This window comes from Styela clava, chromosome 4 (assembly GCF_964204865.1).
Source record: "Styela clava chromosome 4, kaStyClav1.hap1.2, whole genome shotgun sequence".
Taxonomy (NCBI): Eukaryota; Metazoa; Chordata; class Ascidiacea; order Stolidobranchia; family Styelidae; genus Styela; species Styela clava.
Genome location: NC_135253.1, coordinates 16,170,938 through 16,191,354, shown reverse-complemented (window position 1 = coordinate 16,191,354; position 20,417 = coordinate 16,170,938). Strand labels below are relative to the sequence as shown.

Below are 20,417 nucleotides of genomic sequence, written 5' to 3'. Positions count from 1 at the left end.
TCATCCGCTCTTGTAACTTGCGCACTGCGCATCGCACACACACACTCGGCGGGTCTCAGAATTCTCTCGCTTTACAAAAATCTAGATCACTATATCAATAATTGATTGATAACTCGCTAATTATACGACATAATTCGCCCAAAATCAATAGGTTTCTGGTCCGAGAAAAGATGAATGCACATGCAAAATTTGGAGCAGATTCAACCTCGCATTCGCGAGATATCGCGTTCATCTAACAGACACACACATAGACAGATATACATACAGACAAATACCTATCAATATACTTACCGATCTATAAGTAATAATTATTTCAACTTACTATCTAATGTTTGGGATCATATGCAGGTAATAAATTAGACGCTCCTGAAGTATGTGAACCAAGATGGCGGACACCGGAATGTAGTATGTGTACCAGGTTTGGGTTAGGCCATAATTTTCTTCCAATTTTTCTTGTTTTAGTTCTATTACGAGTTCGGGGACTTGTACCTGAAATTATGGCCTAACCCTATCCTGGTAAACATACTTTGTTCCGGTGTCCGCCATCTTAGTTCATATACTTCGGGAGTACCGAATTGTTTATACACCATATTGAGGTAACAAATCGATTTCTTCAATTGATGACAAGCACAACGATATCTGTTGAAGATTGCGATATTCAAACATTATTATGACTTGAATATTTTGTGTTAACAGGCAGATGGAAAGGAACCGGAGTTATATCTCCCTGATGAAAAAGAATTGAGTGAAGGTAATATTTATTTATTTGAACTTATATCAGTAATATTAAGAAGTTTTTACTATTATATATTGTTTTCAGATGTTCCATACCATCCACCACCCGAGTATCAAAGTCCTTACACAGAAGATAAAGTGAAAAATGTTCCTCCAGACCTCGGTTATAAGCTGAAATTACAGCATGGTGTTTATCATGTATACTCAGATGAACATGCTTTGACAAGGTAAGCAATGCTACAACGGCATGAAATCTACCAGAAACTAAGACTATAGAATTGTATTTTCGGTAGTCCCGTAGTTTGTGTACCAGGTTAGGGTTAGGATATAATTTTCCTTATTTTAGTTCTATTACGAGTTCTGGGACTGTCTGTGTTAGCCAAGTGAATAGACCCCCTGCCCATAGGCTTCATTCCCTTTACACAACTTGATATAAAGTAGGCGGACAAAATTAGTGACCTCCATATTGGTACACACACTTCTGGAGGGCCGTATATTCCATTCCTAATAGATATCACTTATTTACGTACCCTTAATCAGCGATAAACACTTAATTTATACTTATCCCAGTCAGGGCTGGAGAACTAGTTTGAAAAAAAGTTGTATCCCTGGCTCCAGCTACGGAGTCGCATTATATTCAAACTGTGTTTTCAACTCACCTCCAAACCAATTGAAGTTCTTAAGTGTGACCACTACCGTGAAATATCAGCTCAAATGCTGTTTCCCTGCAGCGGGACTCAAATCTGATATAAGGGTTTCAATTTTTATTATACCTTGTAGAAGGACTGTTACCAAGTACTGATGTGTGTAATATTTTATTTTACAATTAAAAGTTTTTTCTCATTTTTCAAATTTGTTTACAGAGAAGACCCATTGGAACTCACATACCCAGATCTCGCTGAATTTATCATGGATCTGAATCATATGATGGCACTGATTGTTGATGGACCTCTGTAAGTATCAAAACGTGGTCGTTTATATGTGCCATCCTTATTATGATTCATTTTTGGATCGTAGAATAGGACTTTATGTTATCCCAAGGAAAATAAAAACCGATGAGACTGCTTAGTCACATGGGAAACCACGGCCTCTTGCCTGACTACCATTCCATGTTGGGTATGGAATTAGTTATCCAGTTATTTGTTGTTATGAAATCATGGTCTTCATAAGTGATCTCCATAAGCTTAGGTCCATTCTGAGTCCGCTGGTATTGTTGACACCTATTGTCCTGCACATCCAGTCTAGCATGTATTACCATTTCATTTTTCAACAATTCAGCAAATCATTCTGTTATCGTCGTTTATCTTATCTCTCATCAAAATTTCAACTTCATGTTCTGCTCAATGAAACAAAAGAACTCGCATCTCAGAAAGAAGTTCCGCATAGAGATTTTTATAACTCAAGAAAGGTAGACCAATTGTTATTCATTTTGCCAATTTCATATTTTCTATATCACTTGGACAATTTTGTAAAACACTTTTTTTTATTTCACAATTTAAAAGCTTTAACCCCAAAAAATAAAACCTAAAAAATAATTGAGAAATTTGAAAAGCGTATTTTTTTCTTTCTACTGCTGTAACTTTATATTGGAATACTTCGGTGAATATTGCAATAACTCGGGGCTTTCCAACTTTTTTTCGCTGTTTTGCCTAAATTTTTATGCAAAGTCGTATAGACCCCTAAGTGTTTATTGGAGATATCCAACCAAGTTAAATCACTTGCTGTCTTAATAGAACTATTTAATTTTAGTGTACTCAGTATTATTACCATATTCAATTTTGGACTGCCAGGAAGGTATGCCTGTGGCCCTTGCTTGTCGAGTTTGAGCTTTTCATTAAGCTTGATTCAGGTACTAACTTTGCATTTTCATTACGATTCCAATTTTAAATATTCTATGATTAAAGCACTTTAATTGGTGTAGCTATGATAGATTTATTTTATTATTCCCCTTTTCAATTCAGAATCTAAGATCACCTAGATTGAGGTGGTTTTGTCACACTGCTATCCGCTGGTTTCCTAGTAATCCAAACAAAAAGTTTTTTTAAAATGAATTTATAAGTTTCATTAGTAAAAAGGACTAACGAAAGTTTCAGTGAGAACCTTGTGGCTGCTTGTTATTCACAAGCATCGAGATCCAATTTAACACTAATCCAAGCACTAGTCTAACAGGTGCTCTTTCGTTTATTTCAGTTTATTTAACAACATATGAAAAGAGCAACAACTTTAATGAAATGTACTACTCATTTAATATAATTAGCGCTTCATCTGTAGACCCCCGTAATCGCGATGTAGACCACCTGGACAAAGTTGGGAAGAATAACTTTATAATTAGATACTAGGGAGGCATATTTTGGGATATTGTTTTTCCAAATTGAATGTTTGCCCTTTTGTCTTGAGACCTTATTAATCCTCATTAAATTCTTTTTTCATTTAGGTTGATACTCATATTCATGCATCAGCGTGTATGAATCAAAAACATTTACTCCGTTTCATCAAAATGACATTGAAGAAAAACGCAGATGATTTTGTCTATGAAAAAGATGGAAAAACATACACCTTGAAAGAAGTAATCATTTTTTTCTACTTTCCACTTTTTAAACTTCCTATATTCGAAATTTTGTGAGCTTTAGATCTAAAATATTTAATGGTAAGAATTTTTTTCATAGAATTAGTCATACCTATTATTAATAATTCTTCTGTTGGAATGTTTTACCAAACTCTATATTAGTAACCCAAATCATAAATCAGGGGATCTCAACTATTCTCATTGACCCTTTTACCAATTTTTTAAAGTAAAATTCTTTATATTTTAACTCTTACAAATACCTATAACCCCTCTGGAAAAGGAATTTCACTGTAGAATTAACTGTGGGTGCAGAAATCTAGAATTGCGTTTAGTTTTTCTTATTCATAATTAGAACATAACAACATTTATTACGTAACAAAGAATATGCAAATTCCGATTTTTTTGGTACACTACCGTATTTCATCATGATGTGGAATGAAATTAATGTAGTAAAATTTCTTTCATGTAAACTTTACCTCCTCCGTTGAGAGTCTCTGTCATAAGAATTCTATTTCACTCCTTTTAACCAAATTACCTCATCATATAGTGTCTTCTGCCTATTCGTATACATGATCTAGATTAGTAATATATGTGTTCAAAATTTTTAGGTGTTCGAATCAATCAATGTTACAGCTTATGATCTGAGTGTTGACACATTGGATGTACATGCCGATAGAAATTTGTTTCACAGGTAATTTTAAAACGAACCTATTTGACATAAAAAAATTTTGTTGGTACGTGAATATACTAAAATGCATTTTTGATGTATTTAGTCAGTTTTGACAAAGTACCAGTAATTTTATTATAGGCATTGACTTATCTGTCACTTATTTATTGCTGGTTTGCCGCCATTTATAAGGTCATGCCCGACGTTTGCAGATATGAAAAAGTCAAGTATAGTTCACAGTACACATTCTCAATGATGAGATTAAATATTTGCTTTTTATCTTATCATATTGAATAAATAAATGCTGATATAGATAAGATATTATCTGTGTAAACATAGACAATATTTGTCAATTACTGCAGTAAGAGAATTACTTTTGAAGGGTTTGAAGATTAAAATGAAAATTGAGCATTTCGTAATAGTTAAAATAATATACCGAAGAGTACAAATTCATAAATTGGGCAATATATTCGTATCTTTTTAAAATCGTTATTGTGTTTTAATATGGATAAAGCTCCACTCTGATCTCATCTTTTGTCTTACAGTCTACATAGTGTGTAATTTTTCTATTTTCATTCCAGATTTGACAAGTTCAACTTAAAATACAACCCCATCGGTCAGAGCATTTTGAGGGAAATTTACATAAAAACAGACAATTACTGTCGCGGAAAGTTTTTTGGTCACGTCATCAAGGTTTTCTCAAAAAATTTTTTGCTTTATTAATTATTGGAAAAACTATTAATATTAGATAGAAATAATCTTTGATCATTAGATATTGGCAAGTCGAGAATCCATTTACAAATTATGCTGAACTATACCTAATTTCTTTATCTCAATGTTTTTCATCATTTTAGCTTTATCATGTATTAACCTCTCGGTAATCGAGACAATTTTTTGAATGAAATTTTATTAATTTTTCTAAATTTCATATAGTAGTTAATATTATACTTATTTTCTGTATCAATTCCTGTGTACTTGTTTTTTTGTGATGACAAGTTATGGGAACTTAGTACATTGTTAGTATGATTAGACAACTTAAATAATGTATGTGCCTTATAGAAATTTTTGTCGTTCCAAATGGGGAACATTTTGCTTCTCACAGTTACTTATTTCTACATCCATAAATGATTTTTTTTTTCTGAAAACTCGTTTGATGTCTGAATAAGAAAATCTTTTAATTTTTGTTTTGAATTAATACAAAATTTCTGTATAGCACATTCTCAATTACAGAAATGTTATTTATCCAACCTTCCAATATTTCTATTCTTTCAGGAAGTCATGAATGATCTGGAAGAGAGCAAGTACCAGCATTCAGAATTGAGATTGTCAGTTTATGGACGAGATACCCAGGAATGGGATAAATTAGCTAAATGGGCAGTTGAACATCATGTATACAGTGATAATGTCAGATGGCTTATCCAAGTTCCAAGATTATTGTGAGTTATTGTAGTGTTTTTGCACATTCAAACAAGTAGAGCTTTCATGAGACATTTTCTTTGAACATGATTCTGTGCTATCCGGTGCTCGGCGTATGGCGGTGAGCGCTAGAAATATATTCGTCATCATTAACTATAAGTATATAATACGAGGTGTGGCTAAAAAGGAACGAGACTGACGTCACAGATTGCGCAACACGATTAACCATTGGTAATCAACACTTTTACAGTGTGGTGTAATATGTGTTCTTTGTTCAACAGCTTTTTTGACACAATATCGCAATTATTTTTGCTCTTTAGGAGTCGTAGGTGAATGTGATTAATTGCTTGTTGAAAAAAAAATTGCCGTGCGAGATCTGATTGAGTTTTTTGGCGATAGGGGGTTCAATTGCAGAATGACGATTGGGCAAAGAGTTAACATTAAATTTTGTGTCAAACTTGGAAAAATGCATGTCAACTGGGCAACATTTAATCGTTGAGCTTTCTGCTCCTCAGTCAACAGCCTTGGCACCATTTTGGCACTCACCTTTCACAAGCCAAAAGTGTCAACCAAACTGGTGCGAACCGTTTTTTTTTGTCTTTTCCAACTTCGCAATGACGCGAATTGTTGAGCGACGGTCGCTGCGAATCAACTGCCTTTCACAACTGAACTCACAACTGATACCTTTTCGATGTTGGTTTGACGTAATAATTTATAATTTCAGCTTGTTACGTCACAATGCTTATAAAGCAATTTCGCGTGTTCTTATCCCGTATCGCTTATTAGAATTATTCACGAATCGATATAGTTTCGTGATTGCACTGCTGCAAGAGATAAGCAGCGTGGTTCGGGCGTGTGAAAGTATTTTAGAAAACCCTTATTCCGTTGTTAAACGTCATTTATGTGACAAATTATCAGTGTTCGATATGCAAATTTTACTTTGAGATATATATCATATCATATAAAGAAAAACGGCATCAACTGCGAACTTGTTGTATGACATTGAATATCCGATTTTGCAATGAAATCGTGAACAATATATTTCGAAATTGACCGAAAACTGATTCTGAATTCATCATTGTCAAATTTCCATAACCAGCAATCTTGGTACTTCCACTATTTTTCACATTTATTGAGTCCTTACCCACACAGTTAGTAATATTCTTTTGAATTAAATGCCACAAAATATAAATTTGCGATGACGTAATCATATTTGAAGAAATTGTACGGTATGAAGATGATTTGTACCTGAGATGTCAGTTAGCGGTTAAAATAAATCGTAACCGTTAACCATCTGAAATCGGTTAACCGTTCCCAGCCCTGCATATAAGTCATCATTAACTGATCACATTGAATAATCTGGAAAAACACTAGTTGTCAGAAACACAATAGAAGTACACTTAACGATTATCACTTAATTTGATTTATCACTCATCTTATCATCAGATAAGATCTGACTTGTCAGATAAGAGGCATACTTTAGAAACTGTAATTGTCAGTTATTCAAATTTTTTCAGTGATGTTTATCGAGCGAAAAAGTCATTGAAAAACTTCAGCGAATTTATCGAAAACTTGTTCAGACCTTTGTTTGAAGCAACCATCGATCCTTCATCTCATCCTGAACTTCATCTATTTCTTCAACATGTAAGAAATGTTTTATTTTAGTTTTTGTATGATTCTTAGTTACGCCTTTTTCTCTGAAGGAGGCCCTGTACTAGTAGCCATGATTGGGGAATGGGAATTGAACCCGAATTGTCTTAGCTATGATGCCAACACCATTAAGTCTAATGCTTTAACCGCTTGGCCATCAGGCCCACAGAATTATGGTATTAGTTCAGAATTTCACATACTGAATTCTTGTTTTACCTTCTTTGATGCTTGAGTTATGTTAATCTGCTTTGTCTACCGCTAAAATTATATATTTTCAAATATATTCTAATTTAACTATTAGTAGAGGTTGGGAGAGACTAACTCCCAATCTTTCCTCAATGCCTTTGCGCTCTGTATGCGTATATTGCAATTGCAAGGATGCTGTAGCAGGAATAAAAATACCATGATATGCATTCAAGAGTCCAGCTGCACACTAACTCAAATGTATTTTTGTAACGTTTCGTCCGACCAAAATCAGACTTCCTCAGACAAGCAGTTTACAACAATGACAAGCCGGACTCTTGAATGCATAATATTCTAATTTACTGACATTTACCGTTATTAAAAAACTTTTTCAGGTTACGGGATTTGATTCTGTTGATGATGAATCTAAAAGTGAACATCATGTTTTCACTCGTGATTCTCCGTATCCTGAAAACTGGACGAGTGATAACCCTCCTTACTCTTACTACATCTACTATATGTATGCCAATATGGCCGTGCTCAATCAGCTACGAAAGTATGTATATTGTGGATAACTAACTTAAAGCAAGACTTTGGATTTGAAAAAATTTACAATCAAAAATTTTGGTTTTGATTTGACTCAGAATTAGGGAAAATTTTGACTTGAGCTCTGAAATCCAGGAAAATTCAATTTTTTCCAAATATTCAAACCTTTTAATATTCAAACCTTATATTTCTCCAATAAACTATTTAAATTCTTAAAAAACTCATCTCTTCCTGAATTTCTGAGGGAAATTTCAATTCTTTTCGTCACAATTCAGACTTTTTTGTTGTATTAATTTTACAAAAACTTGATTAGAGAAGTGTTGTAAAGTAATGTGTTGTGATTTCGTCACTATTAGAAATGTCATGATTTGAAGCTCCGTGCGGAGTGCCATTTTGGAACTCGTTTATTTCTTTTACTGTATGGAGTTTGATGATTCGGTAATAATAATAGCCTTCAAGATTTGGATTAGATATGTTCTTCCTTTGACTGAAGAATAATTGTAAACTATGGAGAACGTCGAATTTTTAGGATAAATTATCACTCCATTGTTATCTATACAATTTGCATTAATCCTTTCCGTGCGGTGGGCACGTATACGTACCAACGACAAAAGTCGCTAGATTGCGGTGGGTACGTTGATGTACTGCACTGTTTTATTTAGCAATCGGTCGCAAAGTGTTGGTCTAGTTTTTCCGGGTTTTAGTTTATTGATAAGAAGTCTTCTTCGAGATTAACATAGCGACGATAAATCTCGCTTTCGTTTACGACAGGAATTTTATTTGCGGCGGAACGAGGGAGTGTTTTTGAAATTTATGCAAATTTCGGTGGTTTTTGGGTGGTAATAAAAGACATATTATCCCTTCCTTCTACCAAAGTATTTTGAGTTAGATCACGAAATTGCTACAGCAATATTATGCTATTGTTTGCTAACCACGAAGCGGTAACAGTAAAGGATTCAGCGAATATTTCTATTTTTTATCACGGTTTGAAGTTTCAACTCCCAAGAAAAAAATGCCTTTTTTCTATCCGGTTTGTGACTCAGACCACCACTTTTAAAAAAACTTAATAAAAAATAAAAGTCTCATGGAAAGGGTTAATAATACCATTTTCTGAAATATCTCATATCATTTTAGAGAGCGTGGATTTTCTCTTTTCAACTTGAGGCCACATTGTGGAGAAGCAGGACCAGTTCATCACTTGGTCACCAGTTATATGTTGGCAGAAAACATAAGTCATGGACTTCTTCTTAGAAAGGTACACACTCATTTAATATAATTATATTTGAATTGAATAAAAAGTTCATGTTGGCGCATTGTGGCATATTGTTTAATGCTTGATGCAGCCTTAGCACAAATTGTGCGGTTTAAGCTAAAGTTTCAATAAATTATGTGTTATTTTGTGAGGTATTATTTTGAATCATTCAGCAGCATCATACCTTAATTCACGCAAATGATGCTTGCAAACCAAGTGGTAAAGATGGAAAATGAATATTTAAACAGCTGTTGATGTGACTGCTAGATGAGTTATAAATTTTTTTATAGAATTTGGAATCAAAATCATACTAGTATGTAGTAGTAAGATTTCTTTCATCTCCTTGTGAAAAATAAATATGCATACGCACAAATCAATCACAACAGGTGGAGAGTGTCGCAGAAACTCAAGTTATCGAGATACGGCACTTATGCTGCTGTTAAACGTGTAAAATATGCATTTTGGTTTTATACACATCAGTGAAAATATCAAAAAAAATTACAGTTATGCAGGAAATTGTTTTTCTTCCTAGGCTCCTGTGTTGCAGTATTTGTATTATTTGGCTCAAATCCCAATCGCAATGTCTCCTCTCAGCAATAATCATCTCTTCTTGTCCTATCATCGTAATCCTCTTCCTGATTATCTGGCTCGTGGTCTTCTTGTATCATTGTCTACTGATGATCCACTGCAATTCCATTTTACAAAGGTAGGTTCCAACAAAATGCCAAAGCAGGGGCTCTTAAAACTTTTTAAGCCCCCCTTTTTAGAATTTGTCAAGTTTCGCACCCACCTTTAAAACTAACTACCGGTAGCTAACAATAAGCTACAAGTAACAGATAGTAAGGCAGAAGTATTTTTTATTCAAAATAGCAATCTCTAAACAATAAAGAGATGTAAAAATCCAAAATAAGGCGGGCAAGATCAAATCCAACAGATAATTTTATTAGCTTCCAGCCCCCTTAATAAATTGTCTATGCCCCCCTTTGTTGGGCCTGCCCACTTATCAGTCGGTCAAAATTTGCCCAGCTGTATTGTATGTGTCAGCTATGGGTACTTTAAACCCTTGACACATTTCTGATTATTGATCTTTCTAAAATTGCTGTGAAAGTGTGAATAAAATGATCATATTTTCAAGTTTTTCGTAAAAGCATCTTATCAACTGAACTAACGATTCTTTCCAATCATTTCAGGAACCTTTGATGGAAGAGTATAGTATTGCTGCTCAAGTTTGGAAGCTGAGCTCATGTGATATGTGTGAACTGGCAAGAAATAGTGTCACCATGAGCAGTTTTCCGCATGATGTAGGATAACCGTTTGTTTATTCATTTCTTCTATGTAATGTAGACAACTTAACATATTGGCTAACTATTTCAGTACCCAACCTGTAAAGTAATCTGTCAATCAAAATAGAGAACACAACTTCTATGGTAACTTTTATTAACCTCTTCGGGTTACTAGAGTATGTTCTGTATTGGTGAACTAATACAAAATGAGAGCAATACTCGTATATATGTATATATAAGGCCGTGGGCCTCGCATCTGCATTGGTATGGTAATGCCTTCATTTGAGCATCGAGTTTGCTGAAAAGGTCGAGTGTCAGTCGATCAATATGAAACAAAAAGTGTTCTTCTTTAATTAAAATGGGACAGCAAAGGTTTTGGGGTAGTATCTGGTCCCATAGGAGAGCGGAAAATTGAAAAGAAAAATTTAAAGTAGAAGCTTTCTAGAAGCTTATTCCATCTTTAGGTAATGAAAATTTAATTAGTCCATTAGTTGCGAAGCCACTTCATATCCAATAATAATAATATAATACGGTGTATGCTATCCTGATTGTCATAATTGTGTTCTATTTTTTTGCCATAGTTCAAGCAATACTGGTTGGGTCCTGGCTACCTGGCAGAAGGTGCTTTGGGAAACGACATCAGAAGAACAAACGTTCCTGATATTAGAGTGGCATACAGACATGAAACATTAGAAGCTGAATTAGATATGATAATTGCCCCACAGATGAAAAGGAGGCTTGAAGACGGGGAGTTTTCTGAAGAAGATCAACCGAGTACAGAGGAAAGAAGCATATAATTCAAAAACTAGTGCTTGAACTAGTAGCAAATGTGCTTTTTATTACTGGACACAAAGATGCAAGACATATCATAAACACTGCAATGTGGTTAAATCCATGAAATGTTGCACATATATTAATGGTGCGCTTTATTTTTATTTCCTTTTGTTGCTCTTACAGTGCGTTATGAGAAGATAAACTGAATTCGGCAAATAAATTTGCAATTAACCATTAAGGATGTCATCCCATAGCTTTGCTATAATTGTTATTTAATTTATTCCATACGGTTTGACCTATGCTCAACACAAAAGTATAATAAAATGGGAACTAAAATGTTCTAAGAGTTTGGTAGTTTAGGAAACCTTGTGAAAAGTTCAACATAGCTAGCTAGATTTATTTTTTTTTGAAGCTCATGAACAACCCAATTTTTTATCAGTTTAAATGCGTTACACGTTATCATCCAAAGAAATATCTAACAAATACCTGTTTTTTATGATTGTTAAGTTAGTTCTCTATATTCCTTTTGTCTTCAAGTTTCCGTTTTATGTACAGTTATATGGCTTCAATATTTGCGCGTTTGCGCTTGTGTGAGAATGCGCATCAAATTATCTTGTGTTTGTCAAAATAATTTTTGCGTGCAATATTAATAGCAGTATTCACCATATGATTATTCTGTAATAAAGTTTTAGTGCGTGTGAAATTTCAGTTGGTTAAACGAAAATTCAGTCTCTCTAGTCCAGCGGGTCCCAAACTGTGGGTCCCGACCCACTAGTGGGTCGCAATAGGAACCTTGGTGGGTCGTGAAAAGATGTAGGAAGCTTTGATTAATTATACTGGTTATTAGGATCGGTGGCGACTCGAATACGTAAATCTTCAAAAAAACAAAAGAAATGGAATTTAAATTCTAATCCGTGAAAGTTTTCTTTTTACCATCTTCCCAAAGCAAAAATTTGCTACACAAAGAATGACCATGTGGCTTTTTTACGCATAACAGTTTTGTACACTGTACAGCACTTCTTACCATGTTTCCCTGAAATTTAGACAAGATTTAGATTTATTTTCTTTTGAAGAATAACACTATGTTTTTTTGTGGATGAGGTCGTTTATGTTCATTATCAAAAATAAAATTACATTGTAAAAAAAACACGAGATTTTTTAATAAACATCATATAAAAACCGACATTCTTTGTTTTACTTGTATTTCCTATACAAAAATCAAGTGACAAATATTATAATTGCGATGGTGACATCACACAATCTTGAATAGTGGTGTGTCTTCACCTTACCTCAGGTGATTGAACTATTCCGGTCCCACACATTTTAAATTTATTTTAAAGGTAGGGTTTAATTATGAATCATTTTTAAAATTCAAATTAGGTCTTATTTTCGAGGAAACACGGTAGTTTTGCGATTATTAGCCATTTCTGTGTTATGCCATAAAACATACAAAAGAAAATAGAACTAACAAAGATATTTTGTTGTGGGTCGCCATAAGCTGCGGTAATAAATAGTGGGTCCCAACTCTAAAAAGTTTGGGAACCACTTATCTAGTCTTTAGTTATGGTACGGTATGTTCTGGACAAGATCCTTGTCGATTTTTTGTGTCATTTTAATCATAATCGGCTGTCCCATAGTTGGCTCAACAATTTTGAGCACGCCTGTCTTGTCAACGCATCTTGACATCTTGTGAGCCTACGTGAGCTGGAACTTTGTGAGGGGAGAAAGATAATAGTCGGAATCACTTACGTTTCATTCGTCACTGGGGCATTGTGGGGGATAAAAATGTCTTCAATCGGTGGCAATCATCTACATCTGTCTTATCCTTGACCACGAGCATGATAGATTTGCATCAGGTGACACACTGTTATAGGATTTACATATTTATCCCAGGTTCGTTCGGATTCAAAATGGCGAGGAAGAAGATTTATCTTTCCCGAGCGGCTCTTCAAAGAGCGTTAATGTTGTGCTGTGATTTGTACCGCGTTTTTGATTTGGCGAATCAATAAATGACAGAGTAAATTTCTTCTCGCCTTTTATCGGCATGCCTCTGCCGCAATGGTAACTGCTTTTTGTCATTCATCATTTCCAAATGAGGTAATCGAGAATCCCTATAAAATTGTTGCATTTGTCAGAGAGAGTAGAAATCTCGGATTTGTCAATACGTCATTTTAATATTTTTGACGTGTCCGTATTGAGTCAAAGGTCAAAATAACAGTATCAGTGTGATTTTCCCATGCAACTCAGAGCCCTGGGCTGTAAGTGTACCGGTAAATGTCGTGATACTTTTAGTTTTTAGGATGGATTATATAGCCTAGGTTTCTTTTTTCGCAACGTGCAATAGTTGCACAAATTGTGTACATGACATTGAGAGGGGACAAATTGTGTACATTATAGTGATAGGGATACAATGTTACAATGCTGAAAAACTGAGACGAGAATAGGTCTCTGATATTTTGAATGAATTGGTCACCTATTTTGAGCCCGAAGATTCTATTGAATTAATTTCTAGTGTCAGAATGTAGCGCCATTGTATACCGGTACCTGGCGAAATATTTAAGTTCAAGCCAGATGAGATAGTACGGTACCAATGTCACATCCTGCTGTCCTGTGAAACTACAGTACCGGTATAAAAACTGAAAAAAGAAGGTCGTACCGGTACCGGTACGGTACCGTCTGACCGTACTGTGATAGTCATGGGAAATGCTACAAATCCTTTTTTTTAATATTTGAGGCAAAAAGAATCATTTATTACAGTATTAGAAAACTAAAAAATAAAAATGAAGAATCATGTGTACAGTAAACAAAAGACCCAATAAAACAAAGACTATTTTTAAACAATGTTGATATCGTCCAATAAAATAAGCATATAATTTAAAATATCCGATTCAACTGACTGAATTAATGGAGGCTATCAAAAGCCAGAAAGACAGAAAATAACCGGATTCAAATGGAATAAGAATTGAATTTTATGAAAGACATAGGAAATTATTACAACTCTGAACTCTTCTAAATTTTGATTTAAAATAATTAGTAAAATTCTTGCCAACAGAAATAAAATAATTCTACCAGGTATGCATTATTAAGAACAAAAAAAATTGGTGAAAATGCTTTATTATCATTTGATCTTATAAAAGTATGTGATTCGGTTAATTTAGATTATTTATAAGATTTTAGAAAGATTTGGGATAAAAAATGAATTTATCATGTACACCGTCTATATAAAGATGGTGAAACTAGGATACTAATAAACGATTATACCGATTGAGAAATGTTAGATGTGATTTCTGCTAATACTAATACTGGAAACTTGAACTGGAATAAGTGAAAAAATAGTGGCTGATCCTCAAAAAATACTTATTTCGTCAGAAGGAAAGTGTTTGATAGTAAAACTTGAGTTATTACCGCAAATTTTGTTTTTATGCAAAATATTTTCAATGCCAAAATATATTTCTCAAAAAGTAAATGAAATTGTAAATGAATTTTTACAATATTTATTTATATTCCTGGTATGTGTGTATTTGAATATATAGAAAACACCATTACCACTACCATTAAATAATAGTATGGTACATAGATTTATTCCACACGAGTATTATAAAAGTGTAATTGATTTTTTAGGAAATAATAGTTTAAATGCGTATGATATCAAAATGGGCAAACAATATTACCATATAAATGACGAAGTTATATACAAATTATATAAAAACTTTCAACTATAAATTCCTTGGGATATTTTTTCTTTGTAAACTAAGCCATAGATTAAAAAAAAATAGGAAAAAATGAAATGTGTGTATTATACAATGAGGAACCTGAGTTTATTTCACATATATTCATGTCTTGTGAATTTTCCCAGAAAATGTATGATGATTTCGTTTATTTAATTATATAAAAATACATTTTGTTATAAATTATGATTTTTGCATATTATTTAATTTCGATGATTCTTTATTTTGTCATATACCGGTAGCTACTGTAGATTTGAAAGCAATTAATTTTTTGTTATCAACAGAGTGATATAAATTTGGATCATGAGATATTCGATTACGGTATATTTGAATATAAAACACCTGATATTGCTCACTTTAAAATGCAGATAAAAATGGCCATAATATATAGAAAAAATTCTAGAGTAAACAAACCCTTTGCAAAAGAATTACAAAGTTTATGCAAACGAATTATTGGAAAAAATTAAGAAACTTAATTAAAATCACTTATGGAGTGAACCATTTAAAAAAAAAGTTTAGTTTGTTTTGATTCATTAATAAAGCTAATACAACAATACATAAATGGTAACAAGAAGTTGCTGAATATATCAGAAAAGAAATCAAAATATACTTAAACACAGTTGACCAATTGTTTATTTGTAGTCTAGTAGTATACCTAACTTAAATTTTACCCCATACTGGTACTGACATCATAACAACAGGTGGTACTGAACCACTGTTTACCTTAGTGATATCACCATGTAACATAGGTGAGTTTGGAAAGTAAACAAGCACTTTACACTCCCTACAGCGCTTGATTTCAAAAAACTGATAGACTGAGCAAAGGTCATAATGAAAATGTTTTGAATGTCTTTCTCCTCTATCAGTCTATCGTTATACAGTTATATGCATTATCCACACTTTACATCACTATTTTTTTCTCACATAGTGGCCTCAAAGATTATATATATGTATCTTATATAGATTGTTGCAATAAATAGAATCAAATTTTGAGTTTGAAAATTTTTTTATTCAAACTTTACATCTGTAGTTATAACTTTGTAACTGTATAAAGTTATATCTTTATTACCAGTGGTTATTTCATACCCCAATTTGCAGGCCTATCCAGTACTGTATTATTGCCAGAATTATGAAGTATCAGTGTTGCAAAAGCTTTTCGAAGTACAGGGCGATCAAAGTGTGAGGGTAAACTCAAATTTACCAAGATTATAAAAATCTAAATTGTAAATTTTTTAACTGCTAAGTCGTTAGATCCCGCTGTTTTATTTCATAAAAATAAAGCTTCATTTGTCCAACACCAGCTTGTCCATCCATATTGACAAAGACTGTCAAGATTTTGAATTTCTTTCGATCCGCCTTCTTAATGCAGATCTGCACTTTCTACATGATTGACATAAAAGTACGTAGAAACAGAATGAAATTACTGTAATTATAGAATCTCCCGAAATGATACACGGGGTTAGGCGTAGGCTGGTTTTGAAAAGGCACTTCCATTTCCAAGTGCCATATTGCCCACCAAAACATACACTCGCAGACTTGTTTGACTGCTATAAAAACTTCTGGGGAATGGAAGCATTGGACCAATACCCCAAATCCAGTAAAAAAATAGTCAAAACCACTAACTATTTCATTTTCTTTTTTCATAAATAGATATCAATAAACAGCATTACAAAATGAATTATTTTAAATCATTTGTGAAAGGCAGTGATGAGCAACAGCCGAGTGGAGCAGAAACCGTATCAAGACTTTGTGATCGTGTTGCATCATCTACGCTCCTTGAAGATCGTCGAGATGCTGTTCGTGCATTAAAATCATTGTCGAGAAAGTTTAGATATGAAGTTGGCACACAGGGAATGGCTCATATTGCTACTGTTTTAGATCAAGACGCAAATGATGATGAAATGGTGGCATACGCACTCGATACATTATGCAATCTTATGTCTGATATGGAAGAAGATGATGACGTAGTTCCGCAACCTGAATTAACTCGTACATTTGTCGAAAAATTTACCGCAGAAGAGAATAATATAAATGTGGTATTAGATTTCGTTGAGCGATATGATTTTAGTGTTCGACTCTCCGCACTACGGCTTATGATTTCATTACTGAAAGGTCAACCTGGTAAAATACAAGAAACTGTGCTTATGAAACCCATGGGTATATCTCGACTAATCGATTTATTGACCGATTCAAGAGAGGTCATTCGAAATGATGCGTTATTGTTGCTCATAGAACTGACGCGTGGAAATTCCAACATTCAAAAAATTATTGCTTTTGAAAATGGCTTTGATATTATTTTGGATATAATAAGGGCAGAAGGGATGAGTGATGGTGGAGTTGTAGTAGAAGATTGCCTTTTGTTGTTACTACATTTACTAAAGAGAAACACATCAAACCAGCAATTTTTCAAAGAAGGTTCATTTGTGCAGCGTTTGACACCATTTTTTGAAATTGATTCAGAGTCTGTATGGTCTGCACAAAAAGTTGCGAATTTGCATCTCATGCTGAAACTTGTAAGAACGTTGGTTGCACCTTCAAATCCATCGAATGTGACATCTTCTTGCCAGCTTGTAATGCAGCAATGTGGATTACTAGAGAGGCTGTGTAATATGTTGATGGCCACTGGTGTCCCGGCAGATATTTTAACAGAAACTATCAATACTGTTTCGGAAGTTATTAGGGGATGTGAAGCTAACCAAGCTATGTTTGAATCTGTTCATGCACCTTGTGAGCCCCCTCGTCCAGCGATTGTTGTTTTGTTGATGTCAATGGTCAATGACAAACAGCCTTTTGAATTACGGTGTGCTGTTTTGTATTGCTTCCAATGCTTTTTACATGTTAACCCAGCAGGACAGACAAAAATTGTCAACACATTACTGCCTTCCTCACTTCAGTCACAACAAATTTCTGCCGGTCAGCTGCTTTGTGGAGGATTATTTGCTGCTTCTGATCCACTGTCTAATTGGTGTTCTGCTGTCGCGCTTTCACATGCATTAAATCGTAATACCGAAATGAAACAGCAACTGTTACGAGTGCAACTCGCGACAAGTGTAGGAAATCCACCTATATCTTTGCTGCAGCAAATTACAAATATAGTTAGGCAATCAACGAGCATCCAAAGTCGAATGGGTCTACTTATTCTATTGTGCAGTTGGCTTTCTGGTTGTCCAATTGCTGTTTCCCATTTATTACATGATTCAGATGCTGTTCCTTTCCTTTTGAGCCAAATAGCCGAGCACGGAAATGAATTGGACCACGTTTTGCATGGAGTATGTGCTCTTTTGCTAGGAATATGCATTGTTGATAATGATGGTTCAGTTCCTCAATGCACGAAAGAGTCACTCATTGAGTTAATTGTAGCAAGAGTAGGAATTGAAAGATTTTGTGACTCTCTCGGAGCAGTTACAAAACATGATCTGTATTCTAAAGCGTTTCAACGTTCTCAACCTGTTGCACCATCTTCAGATGATATGTTGTTCGATCATAATTTTACTAAATTGTTCAAAACTTTGGAAGATAATATTATAAAAATGGTTTCAAATTTAGAGGATGTCAAGAAAGAGGAAGAATCAAAAGCCGCCATCAAGGCCCATGATTCTATCATAAAGGAATATCAGGCTCTAATAAGAAGTCAAGATACAGATTTAAAAGAATTGAGATCTCGTGTTTCCAGTCTTGAATCTGAATTATCACAAACAAAGGAAAACTTGGATGAACGCACAGCACAAGTTCAGCAATTAAAAGATCAATATAACGTATTGAAAACCATGCATGATTCTTCATCTGGGGATGGTGTCAGCGATGCTGCCGAGTTATTGTCATCTTTGAATGTGCAAATTGAGGAACTGAAGCAAGAAAATGCAGAAAAAAATGCAAAATTACAAGAAAAAGAAAATTCTATTCAACAGTTACGTAATGATCTTGATGGTTTAGAACTTCGTTCTCTGCAACTCTCGTCCTCTGATGAAACTCAACAAAACAACAATCAACAAAGCAATACTAACATACCAGATGACAGTATACATGCCATCAATGTGCCTGATGATTCGAGACTACAAGAACATAGATTAGTACAACTCACAAATGAAGTTGATTCATTACGATCCCAACTTCAAGCGAAGGATGAAGAAATTTCTAGGTTGTTATCAGAAGGTGCACGCTCTCAAAACACAACTGATGAAGTGTATGATGTACTTGTTTCTGAGAAGACGTCAATGCAAACAAAGATTCATGATCTTGAATCCAGATTGAATGTTACCAGCCAAGAAAACCTCACACTTCAGGATAAAATCTCAACACTTGAGGAAAAACTCTCCAATTTACAGAGTAAAGAAGAATCTCTTGTACAACAAGTTACCGATGCAAACTCCAAGGCAGAAGAGGCAAAAGCACAAGCTGAAGATTTCAAAAAAGAGCAAGAAGATTTGCTTATTCTTTTATCAGACCAGGAGACAAAGCTAGAATCTTATAAAACTAAAATTAAGACTCTAGGTGGGGAAATATCAGATGAAGATGATGATGAAGAAGAAGAGGATGATGAGGAAGATGAAGATGTTATAGAATCCTTAAAGCAAAATTCTCAACCTGGAGACACTAATGGTGTTAACACCCACCCAGAATAATGTCAAAAATAATTCTTGAAAATATTTTTATTCCATATTAGTACAAATTCTATTTAGACTGCTGTACATGTCTCACTGCTTTAAATCTCAGAATGGAATGCTATGTAATATTATGTAAATTTCATACAGATTTGTATAAGAGAATTTGAAGGAATTCTAGATTTACTGCTTGTATGTCCATGCATACGATAGGCTTCCTGTACAGTTAGGACTCCTTTTCAGCTATTTTTATATTGAATATATCTTTAAGATACTTTTTTTTGCTGCTCCACTCATAGGAATGTTATGGATTAATTGCGCATTCCTCACGATAATAATCATTTATGGAGAAGGATTGTAGAATATGAAAGTAGAAACACTCTGATAGGTCTGATAATATTATGAATTATGATGATAATCATTTTACAAGAACATTGGGGCTTTCTATGAAATTTTTAGATTCAAATTTCTCCAAGGCAATGTATTATATTTTTCATGTCATACTTAAGCATACTTTTATCTAATATTGTATGCTGTTGTATCATATTATAGGTATTATCTATAATGAAAAGTAATGTTGTGGTATTTTCTTATAGTTTTATTTTTTGCTTATGTACAAATATTTATATCACATGATTTGGTCATATTTGAATAGGACGTTCTGTTCATTCTGAGGGCAAATAGGTGCATGAGATCTTGCCTAGGTATGTCATATGGCCCAATTTGTATCATTCAGTGCATGATAAGTTTTTATAAGTTTGATCTGAAACCTTGTATTATCAAATACTCACTCCGTGATTATCTACTTCTGAGTCTATTTTTCTGTGTATAAGATATGGCCTCTGCAATCATTAGTTTTTTGTGCAATTACGACCAGTTAATGGATGGCTGTAACTCGGGTCCAATATCTTGAATGCTTTCATAAAATAAAAGGTATTGCTGTTTTATTATTTACCGGTGATGTGATATCTGTTATTTCAGAAAAATCTTCTAGAATGAATTAGATTAAGATTTTT

At 33.9% G+C, this 20,417-nt stretch overlaps 2 protein-coding genes across 4 annotated transcripts in view; both read left to right on the top strand.

Annotated features, from left to right (window-relative positions):
* LOC120325707 (AMP deaminase 2-like) overlaps positions 1 to 11,775 on the top strand; it is a 28,768-nt gene extending 16,993 nt beyond the window's left edge. For all 3 annotated transcript variants that reach the window (XM_078111385.1, XM_039391816.2, XM_078111384.1), the window contains 14 exons: positions 697 to 751; positions 821 to 962; positions 1,599 to 1,688; positions 2,014 to 2,143; positions 3,170 to 3,301; positions 3,910 to 3,992; positions 4,550 to 4,661; positions 5,241 to 5,404; positions 6,902 to 7,028; positions 7,613 to 7,773; positions 8,898 to 9,018; positions 9,548 to 9,721; positions 10,206 to 10,316; positions 10,880 to 11,775. In XM_078111385.1, the coding sequence (XP_077967511.1) occupies positions 697 to 751; positions 821 to 962; positions 1,599 to 1,688; positions 2,014 to 2,143; positions 3,170 to 3,301; positions 3,910 to 3,992; positions 4,550 to 4,661; positions 5,241 to 5,404; positions 6,902 to 7,028; positions 7,613 to 7,773; positions 8,898 to 9,018; positions 9,548 to 9,721; positions 10,206 to 10,316; positions 10,880 to 11,095 (1,818 nt within the window). In that variant the 3' untranslated portion in view covers positions 11,096 to 11,775. The remainder of the gene's footprint in view (positions 1 to 696; positions 752 to 820; positions 963 to 1,598; positions 1,689 to 2,013; positions 2,144 to 3,169; positions 3,302 to 3,909; positions 3,993 to 4,549; positions 4,662 to 5,240; positions 5,405 to 6,901; positions 7,029 to 7,612; positions 7,774 to 8,897; positions 9,019 to 9,547; positions 9,722 to 10,205; positions 10,317 to 10,879) is intronic.
* Positions 11,776 to 16,430: 4,655 nt separating this feature from the next.
* LOC120327277 (general vesicular transport factor p115-like) lies at positions 16,431 to 20,387 on the top strand. Its single transcript, XM_039393732.2, has one exon. The coding sequence runs from the start codon at positions 16,474 to 16,476 to the stop codon at positions 19,420 to 19,422; it is 2,949 nt and encodes a 982-aa protein (XP_039249666.2). The 5' UTR covers positions 16,431 to 16,473; the 3' UTR covers positions 19,423 to 20,387.
* The last annotated feature ends 30 nt before the right edge of the window (positions 20,388 to 20,417 follow it).

Bases quoted from the DNA above. Each gene is read 5' to 3' on its own strand.
- LOC120327277 (XM_039393732.2), top strand. From the start codon at position 16,474: ATGAATTATTTTAAATCATTTGTGAAAGGCAGTGATGAGCAACAGCCG.